This window comes from Podarcis vaucheri, assembly GCF_965113315.1.
Source record: "Podarcis vaucheri genome assembly, chromosome: 1".
Taxonomy (NCBI): Eukaryota; Metazoa; Chordata; class Lepidosauria; order Squamata; family Lacertidae; genus Podarcis; species Podarcis vaucheri.
Window position 1 is genome coordinate 104,974,823 of NC_138759.1, and position 24,184 is coordinate 104,999,006.

The 24,184-nt window shown below is 41.5% G+C and overlaps 1 protein-coding gene across 2 annotated transcripts in view; it reads left to right on the forward strand.

Annotated features, from left to right (window-relative positions):
* The first annotated feature begins 948 nt into the window (after nt 1-948).
* ACVR2A (activin A receptor type 2A) overlaps nt 949-24,184 on the forward strand; it is a 54,622-nt gene continuing 31,386 nt past the window's right edge. Inside the window, exon 1 of one of the 2 annotated variants that reach the window (XM_082198446.1) lies at nt 949-3,212. In XM_082198446.1, coding sequence (XP_082054572.1) covers nt 3,158-3,212 — 55 coding nt within the window. In that variant the 5' untranslated portion in view covers nt 949-3,157. The remainder of the gene's footprint in view (nt 3,213-24,184) is intronic. The other variant, XM_082198447.1, reaches the window with a different exon arrangement.

A 24,184-nucleotide genomic window follows, 5' to 3' on the forward strand; every position in this document is an offset into this window, starting at 1 on the left:
GACACTGGTCTGATCCAGTATGCTTGTCTTTATGTTCTTAAAGAGCTCACATCTACAGGCAAGACAAATACACTCCCCCCATTCAAATATAAGTAACGGGCCTTGACTTGCACAAAATAAACAGCCCCCCCCATAACCTCATCACTTAAAAAATAATAATCTGTATTTATTTAGCTGGACATCCATGACTGAAATCCCATGCCATGAAATCCTATACGTTTATGCTCAGATGCAGGACTGGGTTCAACTGAGTTTTTACTTCTAGGCAAATGGGTACACCATTGCAGCCTTAATCGGTCATTTGTTTTATCTATAATGAACAGCTCAATTGCCCATAATTTACCTGCATGGGAAAAGCGCACATACAAATAAAGGAAAGAGGGGAAAGTGTCTTCTTAAACACCGCACCAATCCCCTGAAAACTGCCTTACACAGCACCACTGGGGAAAGGGTGCTTAAAGGACTGTCGCCTTAATGGACCCAAGCAAAGGCTGCCATCCTATGCGCACGCTGCCTCAGAAGCACGACTGAACTCCGCGGGGCTTACTTCCGAGTAAACAGGGCACAAGGCTCGGGGCTGCACGACCCACTTAGGAATGCAGCCCTGAGCTCCCCAGTAAAATGAGCTAAATGAGTCTGGCGTTTACAGTATAAGCCTGGCAACCAGGCAAGGTAGCCCCTGCTTTCTTGCCGGGCTTCGAGCAAAGCCTCACCTTCCTCAGCGCTTGCCAGAAACGCCAAGACATGGAACACGGCGGCCGAACCCCGCCCAGCTGAGGGGTGGAGTCGAATCCAGGGGCGGGAGCAGAACCCGCCTACGTTCAAGGCTGAACCTTTCCCGCCCCTTACTCTTTTTAGCTCAGTGGCTAGCTCGGGCTGCCAATCAAATGGAGGCGAGCCCCCATCCCCCCCCCCAACCCGTATCTCTCTTCCTCCTACTCCTCCCCCCCCACCACCACTAACCGTGGCGCGCGCGCGCGCCCATGAAACGGCAGCTGTTGGGGCCGGCTGAGCCGGGTAGATGAGAGCGCGCGTGCGCGTGCGCGAGCAGGGTGTTGGTGGGAGGGAGGGAGTTAAAGAGAGAGAGGGAGGGAGGAAGAAAAAAAAAAAAGCGAGGTGGAGAGGAAACAAAAACAATCGCCCGGGCGCCGCCATCTTGGGTCTGTTCTCGACACCACGCAAGTGAATGGGTAGCTATGAAATTACCACAGGGGCGCAGCAAGGTAGGGAGGGCCACTCAGCGCTGCCAGCCGGATCTGGGGGACGATAAAGCCGGTCCTTTCGCCCTCCTCCGCTCGCCGTTCCCCTTCCGGCGTCGTCCTGAAGGAGAAGCTGCTCGACTCGGCCCTTCTTCCTCCTCCTCCTGCCGCTCCTCAGCTCTTCAACTTCATCACCGCGGGCGCAAAGTTGGGCTCGGCCGCCTTCTCGCCGCCGGGCCGGACGCCGGAGCAGCAGGTTCTTTTTCGCAGCCGGGGAGGAAGAGCTAGGAGGAAAGGGGGCGGCGGGGCTCGGGAGAGAGGAAGGGAGGCGTCGAGCCGCCGTCGTGGTGGTCGGCTTCGTCGTCCGCCGTGGTCGCCCCTCACCCTTCTTCTTCTTCTCCGCCCGTTGTGTGGGAGGCACAAGGGGGCGAGAGCGAGGATTGACCAGGCTCCGTGACCTCCTCGCCCGCCTCCCTCGTTCTCTCTCGTCTGCTCGCTGCGGTTGTGAACGGAGGAAGGCAGGGAGGAGGAGGAGGAGGAGGAGAAGAAGAGGGTGTGTGAGTGTGTGAGAGAGAAACAAAACAAAAGCCGAGTCGTGCACGGAGGGTCCTGCCTCGACAGCGACCGAAGAGGACGACTCTTGTGGGAAATGGTGATCCCGTGAAGAGTTGCAGGGAAGGGGAAAAGGAAAAAAGAGAGAGAAAGAACTAGACGCCTGCACATACATCCAGCTTGGAAGAGCAAGGAGGAGGAGAGAGAAAGAAAAGAGATCGTGCATTCCTTGCCCCACCAGACCGGCCACTCGAGAAGACCCATTTGCCCACATCGGATCACCATGGTTATAAAAAAGCATCGCTTCACCTGCTTCATCCATTTTTGAGACCTCCTCTTGCACCGCCGCTTCGGGAAAGATCGCTCCCAAGCCTCTTTCGATCGTCGTTGTGTTTAAAGATTTGGTTTTTTTAGAACAGTGAAGAAAGTAAATTTTCTTCGCTTCTCTACAACCCTCCACTCACTCCACCCTCCAAAATAGGTGGAAGCCGCATCGCCCTCCCTCTTCCCTCCACCACTTTTGTGTGGTTTTTAAATCCCGAATATAAGGATATTTTAAGCATTAACTGAGGGAGGGAGTCATATGGGCTGGGGGAGTTTCCTTAAGGCTTTTATTTTTTTTCCTTCGAAGGCAAATCGAGTGTCAAATTATACCATCTACTCCTCTTGAGCGGGCATGGACAAAAGACTGAATGTAAAAAGTGGAAAGTGGAAATGAGAATACACTAGGTAAAGAAAGATCAGAGAGACATTTGTGGTGCTGTGGAGGACAGATAAGCTCTGGTTTCTGCCCTGTCCGTGTTACTTGGTCTCAGCATTATTAATAGGAAACATCAGTGTTTCACAAATTCCTTTTTTTTATTAATGGATTAATTTACTATTGCCCATTCCGTTGAAAACAGGTTTGTGCTGACACTTGAAACTAATGTGGAACTATTTCTCACCCAGACACTACATACTGTTAAAGAGGCGTGAAGAAGAAAGTATTGTTTACTAATATCTGTGCGACTTGCCTGATTCCAGTACTCCTGGGGGATATTTTACAGATTTTAAAGTGAAGAAAACAATGCTCCAAGGCAATTTGCTTAGTAGTCGGTCAATTGCTTTACTATTGACCTTTTAAACTGGGTCCTTAATATGTTCTTATGAATTGAATTTTGCCACTGTTTGTACAGAAGCCAAATGAGGTGTATGTTCCCAAATACATACATCCCTTTACTGGAGGATCTACTAAGGAAGACCTAGATACACTAGTATTGAAATCTGATTTTACTCTTATGGACACTACTTTCCAAATATGTTCTTACAGAAAATTTTAATAAAGTGAAAGAGGGATTTTCATATTTGGAGAACCTGGAAAGCTGGATATATAGAATAACTTCATATCATTTCTAACTATTTGGAAAATGGGAGCTGCTACAAAGTTGGTGTTTGCTGTTTTTCTTATCTCTTGTTCTTCAGGTAAGTGTACAGTATATAGTTTTCTTCTCAACTTAGCTTTCAGTATTCTAATATCCTTAACATTACCTTGCATTATCATTTGTTAAATTAAAATGTGGATTAATATTTTTTTTGTACTTTTTTGTCAACAGCAGTGACATTACAGTGTGTGTGTGTTGTTTGGAATATCACAACTGTGCTTTACTGCTACTGATCTTTTACAGACTACCAGTACGCAAGCTAATAATTTGTAGTGTTAGCCATTCCTTCATGTTTGTCAGCATTATAGTAACTTACCAGTAACTTGGTTTTAATATTCACAGCTTTCTCTTTTGAAAATTTATTAGTAGCTTCTTAAACAAATATGAAAAATATAGAATTGGAAAGTTGTGTTGAATGGTCTTAGATGAGATGTATAAACTTTTAAATACTTTTCACACAGTAGGTTTTAGGTTTTCTTAATCCTTTAATATCCACGTAGTAAGTAGTGTGTGCTAAAGTAAATGGTAAACCTCAACTTCTGCAACAAAATCTTTTCATTATAATAAATAAGTTTGAACAGGTTTTGCTCATAGGAACAATGCATTACTGGGTAGCAAGCAGTGGTTGAAAGAATTGCTTCATGCACAGCACTTTGACTAGTTAGTAATGGATTGGATGGCTATTCTTGGTTTTCCCTTACTAAATGTGCATGCTATAGTTGTACTTTAGTTTCCTAGGTGCATGCATTCAGTGTTGAAAAGAGAAAGAGATTTTATAATTGACATATTTGGTTATGATTTTACTTTGATTTACATTGTTATCTAGCTCTTGCTCTCCAGCAGTTTTGTAATGTGTGTGAGTTTTTGCTGAATGGTACACTTTCTTGTGGTTATTAAATGGATACAGTCTAGTCTTGTGTCTGTAATGTTATTGATCTGTTCCGTGTGGGCTGACTGTGCTGTGAAATGGCGATCAGTGCTAGAGACTGAAGAGATTGTGAATTTTATGTAAAGGCAAAATAGCTAAATGGATAACACAGTTTGGCATAAACTGTTACATCAAATGAAAAGTTACAATACATTTTAAAGAAATGATGCCCTTATTGGGTAAACTGTGTTGTAAACATTTCTGAAATTCCATATGAAAATGTTGCTTAGAATATTCAGTTTCTTAACATTTTACTTATAGATACAATACTTCAGATAGAATCTGTTTACATTTTCATGCTCCAATTTGCATTTTATCAGCTATAATAAAGGTCTGCTTTTTTCTTTTCAATAAATGGTTTAACATAATTCCAAGGGGGAAGCACAGGATGCTCTTAGATAACCTCACATTTTGAACTGATTCTGCTTACCTTTACCTGAAAGCAGGTTCTAGATTCTTGGTTGCTTAGTGTTTCAGACCTACCTAAGTCAGAGAAACATTTGATTCAAAAGGCCATCCACTCAGTGCTCCCTAAGTGACTTTAGTTCATAGAATACTGTACATAGCAGTTACCATGCAGAAAAATGTTTTTTTTGGAAGGCATTTCTAAAAGATGTATGCAGGGTATAAGCTATTAGCAATGTACCTAGCAGCTCACATTAATGCACTCATTTTAAAGCAAGAAGTGCAACAGATTTAACTTCTGTAAAGTTGTTTTCTTGAAACATACTGTGGTTTACTACTGAGTAAATGCAATTTTGAGAATGCAAAGGGGTGAGCTTACAACCTCATCTTCTTAAGAATACAGTAATTACCCAATGTAAAACCAGTGGCCTTCTCTTTTACATTCTATAGAATGTTTAATGCAGTTTACATCTGTTTTAAAACATATCCACAGAGTTGAGAAAGTAGTAAAAGTATATAGGCATCTCATGCCTCCATAGAAGAGACATCTCTGGAAAATTAATCTCTGGAAAAGAGAGAATGACTTCAGCAATCTTAGCCTCTTAGCTAGTAACAGTGTTAGTAATGATGTGGAAGAGTGCCTTATCTTGTAGTTGAAGTGGTGTGAATATCTGTAAATTCATTCAGGAGTTAGGACTACAGTGTGTGCTTATTGTAGACTGCATTTTTACAAGGCATTTGTACTAGGTGCCTAGTCCAAATTTTGAAGGAGGCAAAACTTAAAAATAGTTTTCTAGGTTTGTTGTTGTTTAACAGAAGGTCACTTATAAGAGCTTTAGCCTTCCTGTTTTGTAGGTTACCCATCACCAGGACATGTAACCAGTTTACACATATAAACTTCAACAACGAAAGTATCCTGGTATACACACCATGCTAATTCAAATTAAGACTTGGTATGAATCTGTGGCCTCTCGTGAAATTGTGAGCACTTAGCTTCTTCCTGGTTGTTCTGCTGCTGTTACAAGCCATGGTTTGGCTTAGTGTGCCTCCTGAGCCTGGTTTAGCTAGCTCACTGTTTAGCTTTCATGGACAAAACCACAAGCTGTAAATCGTAGTGCAAACCGTGGTTACAGTTCCTAGTTGGTTTCGAGAGACCTAACCACGAGTCTGGATTAAGATGACACTAAGCCAAATCTTAGTTCAGCTCAGCATCAGAAACTGAATGACCAGGGATGCACATAGTATCTGTGAATTCCTTTACAGAAGCTTGCATGTTTTTAGTAAACCATGGTTTGATTAGAGTGACATGCAACCCCAGCCAGTGATGAGGCAAGTTCTTGAGAATACCTTTTGTCTAGAAAGGATGCAAGATGAAGTTAGGGAGAAATTGCTTTCTTCTACTGTATTGCATAGTCTTAACACACAGTGTATATGTATTTTAAAGAATATGTTTCCCCCCCATGTACAGTATTACAGAAATTTGAATTTTAAAAAATATCTTTAGAGTCAAGCTACAGCCAAATAAAATAAGTCAAGATATTTAATTAGAATATAGAAAATGAAGCAACTTGCCTTTTCCATACCTTAAAAATAATTAAGGTATCAACAGTGATATAGCATAAATGTGGTTATCATTAAATTGTTTCTATAAGCATACTCGTGTAACTGTCTATTACTAGTAGATTATCATAAACAATTATAGCTATTTAGTTCAAGCACTGGCTAATGTGCATCTAATAAAACTGAACTGTTATGTATATCAAGAAAGAGTAAATAATACAGTTTTGATAATACTCCGCAATCCCAGCCAAATATCACAAAACATTCGGTAGTTCTCAAATATAATAACCAATTGTTGCCTAATGCAGCACTTGTATACTGAAAGTATTTTTGTAAATTGTTGTTTTTATAATAGTGCTCAAAGTACACAGGTTTCATAGTTGCTGCTGAACTGTCAAACCTTGAGTGTTCATAAGTGGTGTAACTTTTGCTCTTTTGTGTCTGTCAACAAACATTGAAGTTTTGGTTTTTTTATGAGGTTACTGCATGGCTATACTGCAGCTGTAAGGGAAACCACCATGATATGAGATTTGTTTTAACAGCTTTGGGATTCAGATTTCAGCTTGTTTAAATTGCTTGAGTAACTGAAACGATTGTCCTTGTTCATTATGCTTGCTAAACAATTCTAACTAAAAATGTAACCTTAGCTTTGCAAATTTCCATAGAAACATTTGGGGTTTTCTAGCACACAAATTCATAAATCTGTATCTGTTTACAGATTTGTTGATCAGCAAGATGTGCCCCTTTTCTTGGTTGTTCTAAAATGCTTTACATGGGTATTTTACTGAGGTAAAAAGATTATGAAAATCTTTTCCTAAGGTACTAGAAATAGGGGCTATGTGGCAGATGTCTAGTAGTCCACATTTCTATGTTATACTTTCAGTTGTCATGGTTTCTGGGAAAACTGCAAATTAAGCTTTGGTATAAAGAATTACCCTAGGAAGGAATCAGTAGTTCTCCAAGGAAGCTCAAGATCTTCACAGATCCCTCATTGTTTACTGGTACCATCAAAGACATAAAATATGCTAGTCCTAGGTGGAATATATAGGAAGCTACATGTTTATTCTCACGTGCTGATTGCCATTCCCAATAGTTTACTGGGGCTCTTCATAAATTTGACAAGTTTGCCTCCGTAAGGTCCACCTCCCAGGGAATTGCTAGGCATTGCAGCATTATTTGGTTGTAAACGTCAAACAGTTCCTATTCTTGGTGTAGAGTGCAAGCCAAACCACTGACCCACTGTTAATGTGAGCTTGGATACAACAGAGAGTTTGAGTGCAACTTTAGCAGACTTCACTGGCAGGGAGCTCCTGCCACCATTGAAGTCCCCATTGTGGCGTCCATGCCAGTTTCTGCCAACACACCTTCCCCCCTCAAGTTGGGTGTTTATGGGGGTGAGAGGGGATAGAGCTGAACCAGCCAGGGACCTGCTGGATCCTATGCTTGTCTTCCTACTGGTGGTGGGCTCTATCTAGGCCTCTTTGTTGTACCAAACTGGGGCTGGCTCAAAATGAGCAGCATTAGTCACTTCCTCACCGTCCACCTGGCTGCTGGGGTGAGCTGCAGAGTTGGGCTGCTTTGATGGCAATGTTGCTCCATTCAGTGCCACTGTTATTGGCTGGGGGTTAGGATTGCTCTTTTAAGCTGATATCTTATGGGCATTTACCGGTAGCTGACAGTAAGCCACATTGAATACTGTGGGGTTATTTCTGAGTAAGTGTGTGTAGAATGGCACTGTTTTAGAGAAGTTTACTATGACAAAAATTTACCATACCTTTTTTGTGGTACTGTAACTTGGTGACTCCAAAATAGCAAGACAGATATAAAAAAAGCCAAACTTGCTGTGCTTTCAACTATGATTTGAACCAATCTAATTTTTGAAGGGGAATTTTTGAAGGTGTTGAGCAATTGGGTTGAATAGCATAATACTTGCATAGAATAAACACTAATTTCTCAAACTTACTAAATGAAAATTAAAAATTCTCTTACCGTTTTCTTTTTAACACTGAGCAATTACAGTTATAATTATCAATCTTAAATATAAATTTCAGGAGGTTAATTTATACTGACTTTATAGATCAGCCTTCCCCAACCTTCTTTCATTCAGATGTATCAGACTCCAGCTTGTGCATCAGCCTCAGCCAGCTTGGCCAAAATGTACAGAGATGATGGGAGCTGCAATCATAAACATCCAGAGGGTCCAAGGTTGGGGAAGGCTGTTCTAAATTATCATAACTATATAAATTAATGAAAGTACTTTAGCTTATGCTATTTCATTTGTGGCTTTATGTCTTAATGGAGTCTACATGAGACATAAGGTAAAGGGTAAAGGTACCCCTGCCCGTACGGGCCAGTCTTGACAGACTCTAGGGTTGTGCGCTCATCTCACTCTATAGGCCGGGTTCCAGCGCTGTCCGCAGACACTTCCGGGTCACGTGGCCAGCGTGACAAGCTGCATCTGGGGAGCCAGCGCAGCACACGGAAACGCCGTTTACCTTCCCGCTGGTAAGCGGTCCCTATTTATCTACTTGCACCTGGGGGTGCTTTCAAACTGCTAGGTTGGCAGGCGCTGGGACCGAACAACGGGAGCGCACCCCGCCGCGGGGATTCGAACCGCCAACCATGCGATCGGCAAGTCCTAGGTGCTGAGGTTTTACCCACAGCGCCACATGAGACATATATAATGGAAAAAAGTACGGTATGCCTGTATTATTGTTTCAGATGCACAAGGTTGAATTTTAACTTTGACCATGCTGCAGTAGAAACTTCAGCCGCTATTAATTCCTCTTTATATTTCTCATTCAGAGCAATTAAAGTTTTCTTCTTTTTGGAGTTATTTAAACACTTCAGGAATATGTATATATATCACACAGGCCATGTACAGTCATACCTCATTTTAAGTGTGCCCCATTTAGGGTCCATTTCATCAAACGTCTGCAGCAAACCCAGAAGTACCGGAACGGGTTACTTCCGGGTTTGCCGCATGCGCAGAAGCGCTAAATCGCATTTCGTGCGTTCTCAGAGCAGCACTTTGTTGAGTGTCCCTTTCGTCCAGCATCCAGGGCTCCAGAACTGACCCCAGATGCAAAAGGAGGTACGACTGTACTTAAAAATGAGAAATTCACTTGCCTTTTGTTTTAGCACCCGTCGGAGAAAGCTATTATAGCCACTAGTGCTTCTGAGAACCAGAGTATCCAGGCATGAGCCTGCAGTTTGCAGCAAATTTTGCTGACATTGCACAACTTTTGGAGCACTGCTTGGTAATGTTTTGGTATTTAGCCCTACATCTTAGTGTTTCATTGCATTTGTATACCACCCATCCTACTAAGTTGTCTAGGAAGTTTACATAAAAAATAGAAAACAATTAACAATAGAAATCTAAAATAGCTAAAGCAATTTTAAAGCAGAGGGTATTAAAGAAATCTTGTTTTAATCACTGTTAAATATCTATTGAAACTCTTCCAAATAGTTAGGGAGGGGGGTCATATTCAGCTTGATTCCAAGACTGGAATCAAGAAATATTGGCGTATTATGACCACTCTTAAAACACTTTGCAGATAAATTGCTTGCATCTGTTTTGACATGGGTTCTACTCATACAGAGTTGGTGCTTACTGTATCTTTTATTCCTTCTTACAAGTCTTTTTTTTTTAAGATAGATTCTTACCAGTTTATGTAGCCTAAGGTTATGGAAAGGATCTTGGAGAAGTGTGACTTACTACTTGTACGTTAAACTTTCCCTTCCTGGCTCACTAGATCAATTAGAGTAGCTTTGACTGACTGTGTGAGAGGGATTATTATTGCATTGCTGAATGAAGTTAGGATCCCTACTGCACAACCAACATGCTTTGAGTTGCTTTGTAAATAAGCGATTACCAGACTTGGAAGATTTTTGCCCAGTTCCCTACGTTCCCTACTTGAGGAAGCTGCTTAAGTATGTTACGGTGTCCTAGCTCTAGGTCTTCCTAGATGATAGTAATAATAAAAAACCCTTTAAGGTGTTATGATTATGCTACTGGGTGTCCAGAATGCAGCAATAACCTTTTTATCAATTTTGGCTGCCTCACTAGTAGTTACCTTTCTGGATTCATGCCTTGATAACATCCATATAAGACAACTGTAAGATACTGTTCATGGGGCTGCTGTGATAATTTGCATATTCCTTTGGTATTATATTATTTGCATTGATCACCACTTTGTTTCTGGTGTTACGGTAAAATCTGGGTGCGGGGCTACTCTGCCACCCAGCTCGTCGGACTAGGTCCGCGGGTCCCTGCGGAAGAAAATGAGCTCAGCCGGAGATAGGAGCAAACTGCAGAAGATCCAACTTTATTGCGCAACAGGTTCAAGGCGAGATTGAACAGCGAGAAAGGGGTGACATGAACTTTTGAAATTTCCCTCCATGTCCCAGAATACAGTGCAAAATACATCCCAGTTACATCATGAATACATTAAGAAGAGGTTGGGTCACACAGGATTAACATATGGAGGAGGGAGGGGGGAATATGCAAAGCTGGAGATATGTGCAGATAAGCACATCCTGAGTACCTGATGAGAAGACAATGGTCCATGTATGCATGGTCTGCCACCTGGCCTTGCCCGAGGAAAGGCTTGGCAGAGTGATTTGACAGGATTAGGGTCTTGACATCTTGCTTGAGGGATTATGGAGGACAGGGGAGGTGTCATGGAGTCCTAGAGAAATTGAGCAAATTGGCACGTTGATTTTCTATGAATTTTAGAGATTTTAGTCCCTTTTGACATTGACAATTGGAAATAAATGGATATATTGTAGCGAAGAAGGAGGTGAAGAAGACATGCCCCCCATTCCGTATCACTGGCCAAATTAATAGTGCTGGTGCTGACCCTTTTAAGGCCCTAAACAGACTGGGAAGCAAATTATATTGAGGACAGAGTCCACTCACATCACGTATCTCAATGCTTAGGTCAAAACTAGAAATCCCTTTTTTGTGTGTGACCCAATATACAATGTGGAGGCACACGGTTTAGTTGTTTCTTGATCGTGAAACTGCATTTGTTGACAGGCCCAAAGGGGTCCACCTGGCACCATTTGGACTTCTGCCAAGTATTAGAAATGCGGTTCATTTTAGGGTATTTGAGGGAATACCTTTTACATTTAGTTCAAATTCTGCTTGTCTCAGTGTCTCACTTTTGTGTTGATCATTCTGTTTAGCTTGTTTGTTTACTGTGTTAGGAAACCTAAGTTCCTTTTCTAAAGACAAGTTTGGGATATACAAGTCTTGTTAGCCTCTTATTGTGCTTTTAGTAAAGTTTTGTGGGGAGGGAACCCCAAGCTGTACAGGGTGGGTAAAACAATTTATTTAAAGAAGTGGCCCTTTGATATTTTTTTTATTTAAAATGTTTTAAAATTAATTTCCCCTTTAAAATGAAACTTTGTTTAGATCCTGTATGAATGCAATCTGTCTTGTCAAATGTTTAACTGTCTATTAAATACAAGTTAAAGGCTGCTTTTTCTGCCTAAATATTTATTTACTTGCATTATTTATTTCAAGAAACAAATATTTCCAGTAAAGCTTGCATGTAATACTAAAATACATTTTTTTAATCTGCAGTCGGCAGTACCAGTCTAAATAAGTCAACAAAAGCTTGCATTGTTTTACCAAGCCTACTTGGAATTGGGAAAAGAGTGGTTTTGTGCTTGGCATGGAAGAGAGGAATTCCTTCCTATACCTATGTGCTTACTTTCCATGCTGGACATGGAGGAGGGAGTGAGCTCTCCATTTGCCCTTTGACAGCCTGCTCACTAGTCTGTATGGAAGTCCATGCACCTGCCTTAATGCAATTCCTAGATGTATATGGTTGCCAGGCTAATGCTTAAACAAAAGGTGGTAGATGGCTGTGGGAGGTGGAGGGAGAAAAGCCCAGCTAGAGTGGATTGGTGTTGAGTAAGGAAAAGGAAAATTAAGGAAAAGTTCAGCAGGAGCAGGCTCTGCAGCCATCTTCACCTCTTTCCTTTGCATTTCTCAGTGCCCGCAAGAGCTGTCTCTTTTTCATCAACTATTATAAATAACCATGGATTCCATTCATACCCTCTTTGAAGTGGAAGGTGACCAGTTGCATTCTGGTGAAAGTCATGAGCAGAATGCTATTCTCCTTTCCTGCTTGGAGTTGGGAGAGGGCGGTGGGTAGCTTAATGAAAACATTGGCACAGTGGTCTGGCTCACATATCACAATAAACCATAGCTTCTGGTTAAAAATCTGTGCTTTGTTTCCCAGCTGCTGCACTGGAGAGGAAACAAACCAGAGCCTGCCTTGCTTCATGTGAACCTAGGCTTGTGGTTTGTTTCTGCCAAACAAACTATCAGCAGTAAGCCAAGAAGAAATATTGTCTACTCCTCGTGGTTTGAAGAAAAACAAACCAGGGATAGAATTCAACTAACCAGTTGTACTTCAGTGATTACCTCTGGCACAATGGGACTCTCCACTCCATCATGTATGTCCTGCACTATACCCAAATCTGCTCTGTATGGTTGGGAGAACCCCATAGTAGGTTTAGGAGGCATGTAGGGAGAGGAGAGCAGAAGAAGATTCTGTCAAGCCAGGAGAAACCTTGTACTAACAGAATCTTCGCCTTAGTACGGCAGGAGTGGCAGAGAAGCTGAGTGCAGACTTTTGAGCAGTGCACCAACATGCCAACTCATACATATTAAACCATTAAAAAAACTACGGTCTGAACCACACCAAAGTAGCAAGGCAAATTCAGCTAGAAGCAGTGCATTCAGTGTGGTGGCACCAGGTTTATGGAACTCCTTGCCCAGTGAGATTAGGCAGGTATCATCTGTGTTTTTGGCTCCAGGTGTGTTTTAGGCAGCAGTTTTAAACTTGTTCTAGCAAGCATTTTCCTGGATGTGACCCATATTGTACGCTTTGTGAACTTACCTGGCTTACACGGTATTTTGTTTTCATAGTGCTTTGTTTTATTTTTTATTTGCCCTAATGCATTGTATTCTGTACACGATGTAGATAGTTTTATATGATCACAAAGTATAAACATATAATGAATGAAAAAAATAAGCTTGTGACCTGCAGGAAAGGGTTTGAAAATAAAAACCACTAATATCTTAATGGCGTTATATCGGGTTGTCCTTTGATTTCAGTGGGATGCTAATTGCAAATAATCTATTAGGCAAACTTGGCAGTTTCAAAGTTAAAATAAACTTGATTACCACTTGCAAGTATGTGAGGGAATCCATATGTCACTGATTTGTATTTGTAATTGGGGTCAGGAGTAATAAAACAGTGCATACAAAACTTTTAGATCAGTTTATCAGGAATGATTATCATGCAGGTTTTTAATGGATTTACAAATTGTATTGTTTGTTTTACGCCTTGAACATATTTAGAGAAACAACACCTATAACTACTAACTAAGTAACTAAGCAAGCAAGCAAGCCAGTAATCAAGTAAAACAATTGAATTAATCTCTTTGCTGTGCCTGTCAAATCAATACAAAAGGTAACATTCTTATTTATTGAGTGTGAGGCTGCAAGCTAAAGTGAAACTTATTAATTTTTATTTTACTTGCTGCAAACACAGACTTCAGGGTGGTGTCTTGTTTCATTTCTGGAGCTGGGGAATTTGGAAGTGTTTGTTTAAAATCTGTTTTGGTAGTGCATTTGATTACTCTGAATCATAATTTTGCCTAAACAGAAAAAGGCACTAGCATTTGGCATAATTTCTAATGAAACCACTGAAGGGAAGAGGTAGATGTAAATATTGCAGGCAGGAGTATGCTAACAATGCAGCACAAATGAGGAAACATTTAAGAACATGTAGAAGCTGTCCCAACAGGGGTATTTTTTAGCCTTGTTTGCTAGTAAGAAATGTGTTAAATTATAATGCAAACCATTCAGAAAACCCATCTTGCTACATAGTTCATAGTGATACTGTGGAATTCCCTACTGCAAGAAGTTTGATGACCACAAACTTAAGACAGTGGAATTAGACAAATACATGGAGGATAAGCTTCTCAGTGGTAACTTGTGATGATGACTATACTACTTCTAGAGCTAGAGCCGGCATACCTTTGTATACCAGCTGCTGGGGAACAGCTGGAGAGTGCTAGCATGCTGATGTCCTGCTTATAGGCTTCTCATAGCCATGCATTTGAAATTGGCTAGTCCTGAACTAGGTAGACCATTATTCTAATTCAGCAGGGCGCCTTTCTGTTCTTATCCACCCTTTATGACACTAGGAATTTCATCCATTGTGCTCACTAGGGAAATATCTCTCTCTCTCTCTCTCTCTCTCTCTCTCTCTCTCTCTCTCTCACACACACACACACACACACACACACACACACCACACACACACACACAGACTCCATGGCTCCCTTGACAAACTACATTATTTCTGTGGCACCCCTGTGGGGCTCAGGAGCCCAGTTATGTCACCCCTTGCCTGCAGAGCTGGCAGCCTCTCCCCCTTTTCAAACGCCCTCCCTTGTAGAATGTTCCCTTGGCCTCCTGTCTTCTCTCTTTTCCCCTCCCCTTGGGAGCTCTCTGGGCTGTTGCTGCTGCTGTCCCTGGTCTCGGAGTCCCCACCCCAACCCCGAAGAGAGGTGCCTCTCAGAGGTACCATTCACCTGCAGAGCTTATAGCCAGGGCTTCTGCAATAAACAGCTGTGCAAGCCTTTGAGAGGAAGAGACCCTAGAGGGCATCAGAGGAGGGAGGGAAGGAAGGAAAAAGGGACAGAGGCCATTGTTGCCCGCAGCAGCCCTGATCATCATTCAAGGCATCCCAGGGTGCCACAGCACACAGGTTGAAAACCACTGCCTCTGTTGCATGATTGCCAGTAAGATCAATTTAGGTTCACAGACCTGAGAATAAAAAATGTTATCGGTGGTGGCTTCACAATTATGGAACATTCCCGAATGAGATACACTTGCTTCCTGTTGTGCAGACTTTACAATGGGCTTTAAGATACTATCTGTTATAGTCAGTGTTTGAAAATAGTCTGATGCCAGTTGCATTTTGCGACTGGCAACAGACCTTTTGTGAGGCAGTGCAGATGTCCAGGTGTCATTGTTGGGTATCTAACATCTCCATGTGGCTGCAATGCAACTCCAGTCAGTTGGTCTGTGGGGCAGCAGGGCACCCAAAGGCGCCTCTTCGCTGTTGTACTTCCCTGCAAATCACCTGATTGGCAGGGTAGCGCGGCACTAGAAGACACACATCTTTTGGTGCTTGGTGGAAAACATCAGAGGCAATGACTATCAAACCCTGGTGGCGGTTGATGCCGGGGATGCTGCAGAGGAGAGGAACCGTTTGGGACTGCTGCTTGGAGCCCCATCAGCACTGTAAATGCGGAGCTGTTCGTTTGGCTGCTCCAACTTTTAAAACAGTTACAACAGCTGCCGCACTTTGGTGTCAGTGTCATGGCTCCAAAGACCCCCTCGCCCCACAAGGCAGCAGCAGGAGTGCATCTACTGTTAATTGCACAGTTAAAAGGTGTAATTAGTTATCTATATGCTGTTTTCCACTGGTTTTGCCAGCATTGTGTGTGCTGCACAAATACTGTACGGAAGAAAATATATATTTCAGTCCATAGCAAATAATGCACTTAGCTTTTTAAATCAAGCTTCTAGTTTCGTGTGCGTGTGTGCGTGTGTGTGTGTAACGGATTGTGAAACCAAGCAGGAGGGTTCTTAGTAGGAATTGTAATGAGCAAGGTTACTCCTTTTGTGTAACTTATTGCTCCTGCCTGTGACTACCAAAGCAGCTTCAAATTCAGTTTTTCTTGGCAAAGATCGTGGATCATTATGCCACAAAAGTGTAAACATGGCCTTGGGTATATAATTATCAAGAAAAATTTGCATAGGCAACCTTTTGAGGCATAGCTTGCTCATGGTTGATTACATAGCAGGAAAATACAATACCCCCAAAAAAATCAGTATTAACAATCACTGTGATACTGGTCTGCCTTATCACAAGGATTACTGAAATGTGTGTGCTTTGAAGCCTCAATGTATATGTTAAGGATAGACAATACGTTAAGGAGTTTAAAAAAAGAGTAGAGTGTTTTGAAAACTGAAGCATGGTACCAATATTTTTATTGTAAACACAAAATTAACCAACTATTAACAATTCTATTAAAATAGTAACAATGTGTCACTTATGTGGATTGCATATTGATGCATGCTTATAAAAAAAATAAAGTGTTGCTGATACCCACTCCCCAAATGTGAGTAGACATTCTGTTTTGGCACCCACAATCCAGGTTCCAAGAGCCACTTGGTTCCTAGCTTTTCTATCACAGTTTCTAACACAGACTACAGTGTGGCTTTTCTGACTCTTTAAGGGTGCTGTTTTCTTTCTGAGATTATGAGCTGGTTTAGTATGTTAAGATGCTGCTTCTTAGTAACAATTAGGTTGGGGATCACCAACACGTGATTGATGGCCCATGTATATTTTTTAGATATTTTGAAGGGGTGGGAGAATGGCAGGCATTTCCTTGACCTGTGGAGGGGCTTTTCTGAATGTGATGTATGTATGCTCAAGTGTGCTGTGCACTTGGACAGAGAGAGTGGGAGAGATATTTGGCACAATGTGAAGTCTCTGAGAGAGTGGTGTGGCTATGTTTTGCTGGTACTGGGGAATGTTTCTTGTTAGACAGCAACAGCGCATGATGTGTGTGTGCGCGCGTGCACAACCTTATGGCAAGTGTGAGGTTGTGGCGAGGGGAGAAGCAAGGACTGTACTCTCTAATTTTGTTATGACATGCCCCCATGGCAGCTATTTTAAAGACTGGCCCCCACATGTGCCTGCTGACCCAGAAAAGTTGACAACTCCAGGTTAGCTCAGGGGTGGGGAACTTTTGATCCTCCAGATATTGCTGGGCTATAGCTCTCATCACCCCTGGCTGTTGGCTGTACTGGATGAGATTGATGGGGGAATTAGAGTCTAATAATACCTAGAAGGCCACTGTTTTTGCTGCAGTTGGCTTGGGGACTTTATGCTGGTGATGTTTATGGCCACCCACATTCATGCACATGAAGAAGAAGAAGAGTTTGGATTTGATATCCCGCCTTTCACTCCCCTTCAGGAGTCTCAAAGCGGCTAACATTCTCCTTTCCCTTCCTCCCCCACAACAAACACTCTGTGAGGTGAGTGGGGCTGAGAGACTTCACAGAAGTGTGACTGGCCCAAGGTCACCCAGCAGCTGCATGTGGAGGAGCGGAGACACAAACCCGGTTTCCCAGATTACGTGACTACCGCTCTTAACCACTACACCACACTGGCTCTGCATGAGACATGCAGCAGAAGTTTAAACCACTCTATCCAGTGATACAGTGTTACATGACCCCTTTTACCATTGCTGATTTGAGTGGTGCTGAACCTCTACTTTCTATTGATTGGAGTGTTCCTTCCTGTTTCTGGAGTGTTCCAATCTGCTATTATGCGTATTGAGCATTCCAATGTTTTGCAAGCACTTGGGAAAATATCAGAACATATTGGAACACTCTGATCTACTTTGATCAGTGGCAGATAGGAGGTATTTTGTTCAATGCTGTTGGCCCTGGGCTAAGTTCTGCTGGACCAGCAAAAAAAGGCTTGGTGGACTGGATTAGACTTGCAGTTCAGTTATATCAGAAGTGGTGAATCACTTGTATGTATTGGAAAATATAAAGCACCAATGGGAAATTATTAAATCAGTGATTTCAGTTGGCTGCTACAGCTTCAGGATGCATTTGAAATTGCCTTGATTTAACTCAGTCCACTCTGATCTTCTAGCAGATTCTCTTGTCTAGCTGGTTGTGGCTTTCAGTGTGAGGAACTGCTAGAGTACTCTTGGGGATGTGGGAAGTTTGGACCATAGCCAGTGCCAAAAGAGATCGCAACCTCCCAACCTTTTCCCTTAGCAGTGTGCTACTGAATATGTGCAATTAACACTGTAAGGCAGTTCTGTTTATATTCCTCAGATGTTGGTTTTCTGTGTACTTTGTGCATCGGTTTTCAGCAGCTTATTGGATCTGTTGCATTGCGGTAGTGTGCCATCAGCAGTTTGACAAGTAACTTTAAATCTTACTGCCGTAACTAGAAAACCATGTTCTTTAAAAGCAAATCACCATTTTTTCAAACCATTAACTTGGTTGAGATGTCAGGCCAAATCATGGTTTAAACTTCCAAATATAAAATGGAATTGTTTTGTCAGCTTTCTTCTTCCATGCATTCCGCTTTGTAAGTTTGCTCCCTGCACCTCAAAGTGCAGTAGCTTCTGGAGCTGGAGTGATGGCTGTAACTTGCAGTCTATCCATTTAGACATTGCATCGTGATAATGGGACATGGTTTGCAAACCTGGTTCTGACTGTAATAGGCCAATTGTCTTTATCTTCTAAAAAGTTCCTCCTGGTGTCGCCCTTGCTCAAATCTTTTAGAGAGACTCCCCCTACATTAAGGTCAAAGTCACCCCATAGTATGGCTTTTCCATCAGCAAATTTATTTAATTTACATAAAACTTTTCAAATAAAGTCAAGTCATTTTGAGTTTGGTGCATATAGGGATCTAACAGTTTACATTATTATTAAAGGGACAATGAATGGTTAAAAAAATACCATTCTTGTATTTCAGTATTGAATGGATTTTAAAGTTTATTCCTTTGCCAAAAATGACTGCTACCACCCTGTCCTTTACTTGAACCTGGTGCTGTCACTTGATGTTGAAACCAATTACCACTGAAGATTTTACTTTCCCTAGGGGGTTTTAACAAGAGATACAAAGGCAATTTGTGGCTTGTATGTCTAGGCATTTCTTTTTTATAGGATCACTAATTCCCCTCATGTTCACTGTTACTGTTTCTAGTGTTAAAGACTAACCTGTAACCAGGATACCATTCTCCTTTATATTTGGTTAAAGTCACAAGTTAAGTCTTGTCAACAATATCTGGAGGATCTAGGATGTAGCTGCTTTGTGTGTTGTAGTGGTCTCCTCTGTTGTTATGCGTGAGACGTTTGCTGGAACTTTTGCTCCAGTTTGTATCCTCCCAACATCCATCAGAAAATTCAGCATTCTCTTCTTCCATTGCCGCCTCTTGTTGTCATTCCAGAAGCAGGTTGATTCCAGGAGTGTTGTGGAGATCTGTTGCTTCCAGTCTATTTGTTGATGTGAGGCATTTTGATCCTCTCATGGCAATAAGATGTCAGAGGAAGCCCCAGCGATATTTAATTTCAGCTTCTTGCAGTTTAATCATGCAAGCACATAGATTTTTCCTTTCCACCCCCCCCCCCTGTGTTTCAGAAGCCAGATCCTGCGTCACCATAACTGGACTGCTTTTATAAGTTATGGATATTAGGTTCCTTGGTTTTTTACATGATTCCTCCTCCTTCCTGTATCAGGCAAAGCAGACAGTTACATGAAAGGGAAGGGGACTTCTCTCCCTTAGTTTGAGTCCAAGTGCTCTGTGTTCCAGTTCAGAATAATCAACAGAGGTTATGAGGTCTGGAAGCAGTGATTTAAGCATGAGGCAAATATTGTGCAGGATCTTTCTGTTCTACTCTACAAAAAAATGGAAACGTAAATTAATTCTCCTGTTTTGATTTTTCTGCATCTTCAAGCTTGTTGAATGTATCTTCATTTTCTTTTTGTAATTGTTTGATCTTGCTAAGATTTGGCTTGATTATTTTGTTGCTGTAGTTGTTTCCGTTAAACAATCAAGCCACATGTTAAATTCTGTCAGTTTTGTTTTCAGTGGAAGCATTAGTTCATTCTAAGTATTTTTAATAAGCTCCTTTATTACTTCTGCTGCTGCAAGTTCATCTCCTCAGATATTGTTACCATTTTCTTTCTCCAGCAAGAAAGAGGCATCTTTTGAAGGCAGTTCCATCTTGGCTGAGGCCTGCATTAGTGTTGCAGTTGAAGTGAACCTTCTATCTCAGGAAGAATTGATTAAATCAAAAGCTCTGCCTCTTATCTGTGTGCGCCTCCCCCCCCATAATTGGGAATCAAAAGTGGCTATATAAGAAGCATAATATAGCTTAGTTGGTTGGAGCGTGGTGCTGATAACACCAAGGTCGCAGGTTCGATCCCCATAAGGGACAGCTGCATATTCCTGCATTGAAGGAGGTTTGAACTAGATGTTCCTCAGGGTACCTTCCATCTCTGATCTCACAGGATGATCTTTAAAGGCAAAATGACCCCCTCTTGAATGCATTAAGACTGCCAAATTGCAGGCAGATCCCTCCAGAGCTCTTTGCAGGCAGATTCCCTCCAGAGCTCTTTGCTCAAAACTTTAAGGTTTTAAAAGTATCTAGCTTTTTTATCTTCTGTCAGAATTGGGTGCAATTTTCAGGCATGTTTGTCCCTTCTGAGGTAGTGAAGCCTACCGGCTTTCAGAATGTTCGCTGGAGTGATTCTTTGCAAGGGAAGACTTCTCTCCCTTTTTGGAAGATGAATAAAATAGAAAACACTTCACCTCCCTATATGTTCAGCGGACAGTCTGAGAAGTGGTAATATGAGGCAGGTGCCTTGAGTAAGTGCAAGGTAGTAGTCTTACCAATAAGCAACACAACCGGGAGCTCCTTTAAGGGACAAGCAGGTTTAGCTGATTTAAGGGGAAAGTAGAAGTCTGAGGAGGGACGCGGGTGGCGCTGTGGGCTAAACCACAGAGCCTAGGACTTGCCAATCAGAAGGTCGGCGGTTCGAATCCCCGTGGCGGGGTGAGCTCCCGTTGCTCGGTCCCTGCTCCTGCCAATCTAGCAGTTCAAAAGCACATCAAAGTGCAAGTAGATCAATAGGTACCACTCCGGCGGGAAGGTAAACGGCGTTTCCGTGCGCTGCTCTGGTTCACCAGAAGCAGCTTAGTCCTGCTGGCCACATGACCCGGAAGCTGTACGCAGGCTCCCTCGGCCAATAAAGCAAGATGAGCGCCGCAACCCCAGAGTCGGTCACGACTGGACCTAATGGTCAGGGGCCCCTTTACCTTTACCTTTAGAAGTCTGAGAGGGAGAATAGAAGAATGTTTAGAAACTTTGAACAAGCAATGTAAAACCAGGGAAACAATTCACAATGAAAAAAAACTAAACATATGTATCAGCAGGATGGTGGGTGGACTCTGAGAAGTTTGCACAAACAAGGAAAAAGAATAGAACTGAATGAAAAGCAAATAATTATAGTAGGTGTTTGTTGGAAAAAAAGAAGGATTTGAATAAAGATGAACAAATAAATAATATGACTTATCCAACAATTGAACTAAGGGAGAGAGAATATGCAGAGATCATATAATGTGAGCCCTCTTAAAGTTTTCAGAATATCTAAGCAAGGACATATGGGGAGGGAAGAATGAACAGTGGTTTGAAAACAAATTGATTGTTGAAGTATGGATTTTTAATTGTTAGGAAATGGCAAGTGATTGGGAAGGAGTTCAACATCCCTTCACTATGATTGGAGTGCCCTGGGAAAATAATCACTGTGATTAAAACCCATGCCTGCCAATCAAAACAAAATATTTTCCCACTGAAACTCATGATGTTCGCTTTAGTTGTTAAAAAATAGGTTGGTCAATGCATTTTAAAGACCTTAAAAACTAACTTTCAAACTTCTATTGATTTCAGTTCAGGGTTCAAAATTAGCAGGCGCCAGGTGCATTTTGTGCCTAAATATCCTCCATTTGTGAGCACCTCAGAAAGTCTGGGTGCCATTTTTTGCACCTGGCTGACACCCAAGGATTACTGAAATGTATGTGCTATGAAGCCTCAAAGTATCTTTTAAGGATAGACAGTATGTTAAGGAGTTTCACAATAAAGAGTAGAGTGTTTTGAAAACTGAAGTATGGTACCAATATTTTTATTGTAAACACCAAATTAAACATGTAGTAACAATTTCTGCTTAAAAATGTGATATTAACAATGTGTTGCATATGTGAATTGCACACTAGTTCATGCTTATCAAAATAATAAATAAAAAGTCTTGCCAAACATGCCCCCCCTCCTATGGTGACTAGACATTCTGTTTTGGCTCCCACAACCGAGGTCCCAGAAGTCATTTGGCTCCTAGCTTTTCTATCCCAGTTTCTAACACTGGTATCAGGATGCTTGGAGCAGTAATTTATCCATGTTGAGAACTAGTATGGTCTTATTTCATTCCTCTTCAGTTTTTAAATCGCTGGTGAGCTGAAGAGTATTTATGGAACCAATACCAATAATGTTTCATTGTTCGTAGGAGAGATGCCAAGGTGTGCCTCTGCTTTAAAATAGTGCTGATTAAGTAATACTGGAGAACTAGATTATTCATAATCTTGTATAGATGAACAATTCTGTTGTCCTTTGGCTAGGATGGTTTATAAGCAGAGGAGTTGGGGAGATCTTGGTGGTTTTATCCCACTTTTTGATAAAAGTTCAGTGCAGCATATTTTAGTTAATTTGAAAGACATCTGGAAAAAATAGTTACTAGGTTCTGCAAATGCTGTTAAATGTTTTGTACAAATATGCACTACCAAAATGTAGACCAAAAAATGGCAAAGGGTCCTTGAGCTTGATGTGTTTATAGTATTGCTTTATAGATAATTTGAAAAGATTAATATTTCTCTTTAAAGATGAACTCCTTGCATTGTCATAGTGTACTTTATATTCACCACAGTGATCTTCAGTACAAATCAGTTGTTAGTACCAGTGCCAATACTGAGTAATCTCCACTTCAAAAATGTGGGTTTCTTTCAGAAACCATTTAGGCAGCATAAAATATTGTCTAGGATGCTCTTAAGCATCACATGCTGATGAGAGAGACCTTCCTATACCAGGGCTGGGGAATTTGTGACTTTTATGGGATACTATCTCCCTATAGCCCTTGACAGTATTGCCAGTGGGCAGGGATTGTGATGGGAGATGTAGTCCAGCAACATCTGGAGGGCCACAATTAGTAATATACAGTAATCCTAGTGCTGGAAAGCATCCATAATATGCCCATCCCTCCTGCCATTTTAAGCTTAAACCTTTCAGACAATAAATCCTGTTGCGTATCTCCCATATAACATCTGGTTGGGTTGCAGGAATACCATTGATGTGAATAAAATAAAGTGTTTGCTTGCTCTAATTATCCCAGTGTATAAGGAGAGATGTGGGTTTTGTTGTTTACCCTGTTTTTATGAGGAACAAGCTATCCATTAATCCTGATAGCTCCCATTGTATACTGTCCGGCAGTGACTCTCCAACATTTCAGGTCTTTCTGTGTGATACCAGGGATTGAACCTGGGTCCTTGTTGCATGCAAATTGTTTTCTGCAACTAAGCTGATTCTAGGCTGTTTTCACTTTCTTTACTAACATCTTCATGCTCCTCCCATTATACACCAGACAGCTCTCTTTATTATTGCTGTTCAGAGAATTCACCCTCCCTTCAAACTTGCTAGTGAACTTGTAGCTATAGCATACCTGTAGCCCTTTCCTTACATAAGTAAGAATGAGTGAGCCCCTTGCTGTTCAAATGTAACATGAAGTTTATATGCTTTTAGCTAATACATTGACATTTCTACTCTATTAAATTGTGTTGTGTGTGTTGCAGCCTTCTTCCTGGATTAGTTCATTATATTTAAAAAGAAACCAAAATGACACATACTGACCATATTTATCCTAAGCTATCTACTCTAGGGTTTTTCTATATAACGTATTGCAGTTAGTGTGCAAAATAGAAAGAGTTTAGGTACATGTTTTAAGTATAAACTCTCTTCAAACAAGTATTCTCATTTTTAAAAGTACATGTTGGAATCATCTTTGTGTGATCCACAAACTATCCAGTAAGCTATAGCTTTGTATTAGACAGTACGTGCGACTCCTCACTTATGTGGGAGTTACATTCCAGGGTCGCGCATGTAAGTAGTTTGTGTGCAAGTGGGGAGTTGCCTATAATAGAGAAAACATTATACTAGGGGCATTCAGAATGCTTTGCTATTCATTAAGAAATTGACAAAGGATTAAAATAAAATTTGTTTAATTGCCATAAATTTCAGTGCATTTATTCTGCTTGTCTTTCAAGCTGGTAATGCCTGCCAAATTTCAAGTGTTTGATTATGAGCCCAATCTACTGCTGCCTTGTCTGTGCTTCATTGTCAGCAAATTGTCTTCATACCTGGGATTTAAAACATCAAAATAGGT